Source organism: Cynoglossus semilaevis, chromosome 12 (assembly GCF_000523025.1).
Source record: "Cynoglossus semilaevis isolate Cse_v1.0 chromosome 12, Cse_v1.0, whole genome shotgun sequence".
Lineage (NCBI taxonomy): Eukaryota > Metazoa > Chordata > Actinopteri > Pleuronectiformes > Cynoglossidae > Cynoglossus > Cynoglossus semilaevis.
This window is the reverse complement of record NC_024318.1, coordinates 935709-943507: the sequence shown is the minus strand read 5'-3', so window position 1 is coordinate 943507 and position 7799 is coordinate 935709. Positions and strand designations below refer to the sequence as shown.

The 7799-nt window shown below is 46.3% G+C and overlaps 1 protein-coding gene across 4 annotated transcripts in view; it reads right to left on the bottom strand.

Moving 5' to 3' along the window:
• Positions 1 to 7799, bottom strand: part of srbd1 (S1 RNA binding domain 1) — a 52464-nt gene that overhangs the window by 17879 nt on the left and 26786 nt on the right. For 3 of the 4 annotated variants that reach the window (XM_008321339.3, XM_017037523.2, XM_017037524.2), the window contains exon 20: positions 4935 to 5119. In XM_008321339.3, coding sequence (XP_008319561.1) covers positions 4935 to 5119 — 185 coding nt within the window. Of the gene's footprint in view, positions 1 to 1592; positions 3530 to 4934; positions 5120 to 7799 lie in introns of those variants that run through there. The other variant, XM_008321336.3, reaches the window with a different exon arrangement.

Genomic DNA, 7799 nt, shown 5'->3' with positions numbered 1-7799 from the left:
GGTTCTCTACATTTGCTTTAAATACTTAAAAAGGAAGAGAGGGGGAGTGAGGGGGACACCCATCTAAAATTTTGTAAATGCTACGCCACGTAAACTAGGGTCACAGATGGAACTGAAGACACACACACACACACACACACACACACACACACAAAGAAACCCTAGCTTTGTCCATGAGTTAGAAACAACATTAAACAGTCAACTGTAGGTTATAAATCGGCTGCCAAATGTCTGGGGAGGATCACATGACCACAGCGTCCTCCCGTGATTGGCTGGCAGTGGAAACAGCAGCAGTATCAGGTTAGCGGTTGATTGGGTGATGTGTGGTTGAACAGATGGAAGAGGGAGGAAGTGAATTTCCCTGGAAACCACCACCATCGTTCCACTGGGTTTTTTTTTTCTCCAGGCAGGTGAAGCAGAGGAACTAGAACATTCCAGAACCGTTGTCTTTCTCCACGTCTCACTCTGTGGCTGCGCGGAGTGTTTGAACGCAAATCTGTTGAATTCTCTCAATCCACAAGAATCTGTCTCCCAAAGACTGATGTAGGGGTGAGTCAGGAAGGGGGAGGCCGTAGGGGTGAGTCCATATGGAACCATGTTCCTCTAAAACGCCTGGTTCACACAGTCGGTTCCTGAAACAGAACCCTGACGTGAGGGACACGTGACTCAGTCACAGGAAGACGGTCCAGCGGATTAGACGACAGTCTAATCTTCAGCTCAGGTTATGATCCTGTGATTGGGATGAAACCGATCTGCAGGCGGGGCGTGGGCCCCGACACTGACCTTCTTCGGCAGATTGAGTGTCAGCTGCGACAAAAGCACATCTTTGTCACAGTCACTCCGACACAAACGTCGTCTTCATTCATGAAAATAGGACAAGCACTCAACTTTCTGTGGAGCGGATCGGTTCTAGTTTAATGTTACCAAACACACAACAGCACGAGACAAACCGATGTTTGTACATTTAATGGACCCAACAATGAGTCCAAGTGTCGGGATCGGTGTCACCTGGTCCAAGGACGGGCGCTAAACTGCACTTGTTTATGTGGGTAGGCCTGTGTTAGGCCTGAAGAAGGGATTCAACCTACAACCCCTCAACCCTACTACTGCTGGAAAACTACAACCCTAGAACTCTAGTTGGTTCCATGTGTGTAGCAGTTAGCACGGCTGTCTCAGAGATGGGTTCGATTCCCAGAGGAACCACACGTTTGATAATGTTAATCCTCTTCTCTAAGTCGCTTTGGATAAAAGCATAAAAACATACGACTTTTTGTTGGTAATTAATTGTTCAGGTGATCAGAGGATTGTTGGTTTAAAAGCCAACAGCACATACACACCAACAAAGACAGAACCAGGTTCTCCGAAACAGAACAGGGTTTTTGTTTGTCTAATCCTCTGGATTTTAGGGACAAATGTTTTTGTTTTCATGAAGGTTTTATTTGTCATTAACTTAAAAAAAAAGACACACTGTCAACGACTGATGGAGAGTGTGAAAAAAAATCATAGCTACAAAAACACGTTAATCTGCAGGCCTGTGGGGGGGGGAGGATTGGGAGGGCAAGCTCATAAAGCCCTGATCAGACTGATGAGGTCACAGGGAGTGAAAGTGCATTTCCTGTCTCCTTCCATCCATCTCTCCTCTGCTCCCTGCTCCTCCTCCGTGTTAACAGTGACACTTCTACACTCGTGTGTGTAGACGTGTGTGTGTGTGAACAGTCACGTCACATCAACAAATGAGCAGAGCACTGAAAACTCTGACTCTTACCTTCAATTTCATTCAGGTTTTAGCAGAAGCAGAAGTTGCACCTGATCTCAATCCACAGCAGCTCACCTGAGGGGCAGAGCGCCAAAAGCTGCGAGCGGCTCCTGCCGCGGCTCTGCTGCTCATCAGCGCCTCATTACTGCTCAGTGTTTGACAACAACCCAGTAGCCGGGCCGCAGATTGTCTGGCCCGTCTGTGGGCTCACGTTCGGGGCGGGGGAAAAGACGGAACAATGCTGAAGGACGCTGCGATTACTGCCACAAATATGTGTGTGTGTGTGTTACCAAAGGGGGGAAAAAACCCACTGGAAACAAGTGAACGTGCCAAAGTCCAAAGTGAGGGATGAAAAGAAGTAAGAGACAACAAAACGACAGGAGGAGTTAACGTCAAATGGCGGCGAGCGCCTCCATTACAGGATGAAATTACATTTTAAAAAATGAACTACGTAATGAAAGAGAAGGACTTCCTGTCTGAGTCTGAGTCTGAACCTGAGTTTGTTTAGTGTTTTTTTTTTCTTTTTTATCAAACTGCCACTTCTCATCCATCTGCAGCAGAAATCTGTTTGTCTTCCAGAATCTCTTCCATTTGTTTCCCTCAGGGCAGATGTGACTAACAGTGATGAGCATCTCCTGATCCACTCTCAGCTTCAGCTCATGGGACCACAGCCTTCTCACAAACACAGTTTGGACTTTTCTTATTTATTCTACTTTCATGAGCACAAACAGATTGGATAATGTGGACGGGGAGTCTGGGATTAATTTTGAAGCAGCGTATTACAGTGTGTGTGTGTGTGTGTGTGTGTGAGTCCTGGACTAATTGAGTCTGGGCTCATCCCTGAAAAGCCTTCAGGCTGTTCATGAACAAAGCCACTCTCCTCCCCCGACTCTCGCTCCTCACCCTGGTTTCCACATCGTCCTCTTTTCTTCTCCCGTCTTTCATTCCTTTTATTTCTGCCATTATGTTATTTCACTGCATCATCCTCCCAATTACAGTCAGTACTGTGTGTACTTTCCATCATCCACGTGTATTTAAATATTACAGTATAATTGATCTCGTTCTGGACGATCTGAGTAATCTTTCTACAATAACCAAAGCTCTCTCTCACACACACACGCACACACACACACACAGATTGTTTTTTTTACTCGTAAGAAGCGTGAACACCTCTATTTTATTGTAAACGTCTATTCACTGCTGCCACAGCAGTTCACACTAACCGTCAGTCACTGACAGTTAGTGTGAACTGCTGGTGAAAACGTAAAGAAAGAAACAAATGTCACAGAGGGGGGAAAATAAAGACAGTCTCTGTGATAGAACCAGAACTGAATTGAGCACTGACTGTAGGAGCTGCTGGTTCAACGCCCCAACGTCGACAGTCAGTCCAAACATCAGGGGAACGTTTGTGTTGATGTTTTGTCCCTTCCTGTTATAAATCCAATCCCTTCTTGGAGTCAGATTTAAGGAATTACTGACTCTACTCCAGAATCCTGATCAGGTCCAGGCCAATCCGTCCTCTTTGAGGGTCCACATTCAGGACTCGCACCTCCACCCGTTGGCCAGGCCCCAGAGCCAGGCTGCGGCGTCTCTGACTCACTGGAAGTTTATCCGCCGTGATGTAGCTTTTGTGGATGAGACCACAACGACCCACACCGATATCTACGAAAGTCCCAAACAAAGCGGTGTTCTCCACGCGGCCCGTCAAAACGGCACCGACTTGCAAATCACTCATTGACACAATGCCGCGCTTAAAGTCGGCCTGTCCAAAATCTGGGGATAGTAAAGAGAGAGATGAAAAGATAATTACAGAGAGACGATGAGGTTGGACGGCAGTCAGGCAGGAAATCTGTCTGTGTGGCACCGGGGGAACTGAAGACCGGGACGCAGGGAAGTCCACGGGTCGCTTCAGAGACGACAAACGAGTCTAACGTTTCAGGCAGAAACCCAACGCCTCTGCGTCAACATTCCTCCACAGTCCTCCAGTCCGGTCCACAGACCTATGACAGGACTTTTCCTTCTGCAGCATTAACACAAACAAGAACAGATCCAAGCCCAGGAAATAGTCCGGTCCAATTATCCTCCTACGGCACTGATTTCAGGCGCTAGTCTGGGCCCATGTTTACTCAGCTGAGCAGCACCACTGAGGCCCAGCCCAGTGAGCTGACACCAAATAGGTCCAACCTGAGGATGAACCTTCAACATCTGAATTGTGTCTTCCAGGACTCTCTGACTCCGACTGTAGTTCACAATCAGACCGTTTAAAAATCAATGAGTAAAAAAAAGATTCAGATTCACCGTCAACAGTCAACCTGCTGCTCATTTAAAGGCACAATCTGCACTTCTCAACAGTTATGAAACACTCCTTTCTGTCGCCTGTAGGTGGCACTAACTACACTTTTTGAATAAACTGGGGCATTGTTAAATAAATCTAAACTAACTAACTCTAACATCAAGCATGTTAGCACATAATGGATAGCATCAAGCATGTTAGCACAAAGTGGCTACCATCAAGCATGTTAGCACGAAGCGGCTACCATCAAGCATGTTAGCACATAGAGGCTACCATCAAGCATGTTAGCACGAAGTGGCTACCATCAAGCATGTTAGCACGTAATGGATATCATCAAGCATGTTAGCACATAGTGGATAGCATCAAGCATGTTAGCACGAAGTGGCTACCATCAAGCATGTTAGCACATAGAGGCTACCATCAAGCATGTTAGCACGTAGTGGATAGCATCAAGCATGTTAGCACGTGGTGGCTACCATGTTAGAGTTAGGAGTGCTTTGTGAAGAGAACAAAACAGTCCCAGTATGTATTTCTCAGACCAGGAGGACATGAATATCCAAAGTCTATTTTTTATTTTATTATATTTAACCTCTTTTTGACCAGGTATAATCCCACTGAGACTTTGGATCAGAAACTGTTTAGCAGGAGAGCCGTGGCCCAGACAGCAGCGTTTAACAGTTCTCTTCTGTGGAGCTGAGCTCAGATGGAGGAGAAACAGAGTTCTATTGTGTTCTGTGAAGAACTACTACAGCCAACACTACAGTCTGCTGAAACCATCAGACTGTCAGAAAACACACTGCTCATGTTGTTTGGTCGCACTTCTGTCAGACCCTATCAGGTTACACCGCCGAGATGTGTCTGTGTGTGTGTGTTGGTGAATCTTACTTTGTCTCATGTCAAACCCAGGAGGCTGAGTGAGGCCGTCTATGATGAGTGTGAGGGTCTCCACCGTCGTGTCCACTTTCCTGGCCAGTTCCTCCACACCCCAGGTCTTCACCTTGTTCTCCACACACTGATGAAGCGCTGGACTTCCAATCTGATCTGCACTTTGATCCAGGAGGGACAGAAACCTAGGACGGACGTGAAGGAAAAAGTAACTTATTATTATGAAAAAGTTGAGAATCCAAAGTACAAACAACAACAACAATGAGGTCTGGCTGTAGGGCTGAAGTAAATGCACCATGCCCTTTGACCCCAAGGTGCTTCCTCAAGGATGGAGGAGGAATCCTGAGGAAGAACAAAAGGAACAAAAACACATTTGGGCAAATGTAAGGACAGCGGACGCGGGGCGGTGGCCATCAGAGGCCTACAAGAAGAGAGTTGTTACAGAGAGACCTGAGCTGCTGAGACTTGGCTTTCTGTTCAAGGAAAACACAAATATTTTCATTTCAAGCTGCTAATAAATCAGATGTACCAGAGGGGGCAGTAAACGCCCCGACACCTTGTCTCATGAAACGCTCTGTGCTTCTCTAAGCTTCGACTGTTTGTCTGTCCGTCAACTGCCTGGAAAATAAAAATCTCCATATATATTTATGTGAGCAGGAAGTAGAGCTCACCCCCCTCCGCCCCCGCCCCCCCCAATAAAGTCTAGACACTCAGTCAGGCTGCAGCACTAAAAACTAAAGAGTCTGTCGATAAAACTTCACCAAACAAATTAAATAATCCACGTTCAAAACACACTCAGGAATAAACTGAAGCTACAGGAGTGTGTACTGAGTGTACTGAGTGTACTGAATGTACTGAGTGTACTGAATGTACTGTGTGTACTGAGTGTACTGTGTGTACTGAGTGTACTGAGTGTACCCTACAGTTGTTGATCTTCTACAGTTTTACTCCGTAGTCGTGTTAGTTATGTACCAGCTGGACAGCCTCCATGATGGATGTTGCTCACCGGCAGCCCGACGCCGGACAGACTGCACAGCTGTCTCACACACACACACACACACACACACACACATGATGGACAGAACAGGTGGACGTCCACAGCAGAGCTCAGACACTGTGTGGATTCACACACACACACACACAGACAGGCAGCGTAGCCACAGACACAACTGTCTGTGGGTGGAAAACGACGCAGGCCTTGGGGGGGGGTACGGCCGACTGACGGACCAGTGGGCCGTACTCTGACACAGACCACCAATCACACTCACATTCACACCTGTGGTCAGATTAGAGGGAACAACAACCAAATCTCTAAATCTCTGCATGTTTTTGGGACAGTGGAGGGAACTGGAGAACACACACCTGCTGGTGAAGCAGAGCAACTGCAGAAATTATGTTTCATTGTGGTGAGTGCAAATAAAAATTAAAATCAAAGCAAATTACCATTTAAGTGCAATGTTGAAATAAAAATATGAAATGTGTCAGGATCGGGCCCCAAACCAGACTTTGGACATCAGTGAAGAGTCTGAACAGACGCTGCAGTGGGTCTGAGGACGGGAGTAGAAATAAGTGGTGTTACCCTCCCTGTGTGTATGAGTGTGTGTGTGTGTGTGTGTGTAGGTGAACTGCTCATCTCATTTTTCAAGCGTGTATGTTAGTATTTAAGAGGTACCAGGGGTCCAGAGGCCCAGACCAATGTTGGATCCATACTATATAATTACTACCGTGATGGTGAATGTGTGTGTGTGTGTGTGTGGATGGGTGGGCTGGACCGTAGATTTCTTCCAGGCCCACAGTTGGAGCCCGTTCTGCCTTATATTACAGAAATATTGGGCTCCAACTGTGAGCTCTCAGGGACCCTCCGTGGACCCTCACTGCAGAGGAAGGCGATCTGGGTCACTGCTGTTCTTCACTTATTTTCTACACCTGTGTATATGTAACCTGGATACCAGTTCAGAAGGGAGATGATGATGTGGAAGCTGCAGAGGGCGCTAGACCGTATGGTTTCTTTCATTTCTATCAATTAATCCCAAAAACAAACAAAAAAAATCTCGTTACTTCAAGATGATGTAGAGGTGTGGGAGTTTGGGGGAGGATTACCCATAATGCTCACAATGTTCTGTCTGTCTGAGGGGACTGAGAAAGAAAGATCATGACCTACTGACCCCCACAGGTCACATCCACAGGTCACACATTAATTAGACATCTAACTATGCATCTTGAATCGCATAAAATCGATACAATGAGTGACAATTCTCATTGGTTTAAATTTAAAAATGAATCGCCGTTTCAAGGTTTGAGGAGTAGAATGGTCACTCCACTATGGAACCACACCTCCACCCCCTCCTAGCACATCAGAGGTAAACATATGCTGCATGTAGCGACACATTCACACCAGACGAGTCCAAGTGTCTGAGTGAACTGGTGACAAACAGACGTAAAAACAAACACCAACTCTCTGCTCCCTCAGCTCTACTGGTTTATAATAACTAAGTTAACAGTGTGACAGGTGACTACTGATCATCATCATCCATCACTGCCCCCAGGTTCACCTTACATCAGGACCTTGGTGTGGCCCCTCACCTCCAACAATATGAATTCAAAAACACACGTTTGTATATTTGCGGTGCAGACTGAGGCTGTGTCTGTTTTCAACCTGTCCATCAAATTAAAGTGTTAAGTTGGTGAAACACTTCATTTACCCAGAGACCACTGCAGGACAAATGTTAAACTACAGTGTGATCAGAATGTAAATCAGATTAAAGTCAGTGACTGCACGTTCAAAACATCCCGTCTGTCACACACAGCACCACATCAATGTAGCTATCAGCTAAATGTGAGATTGTCAATCAAACCAGATGATGG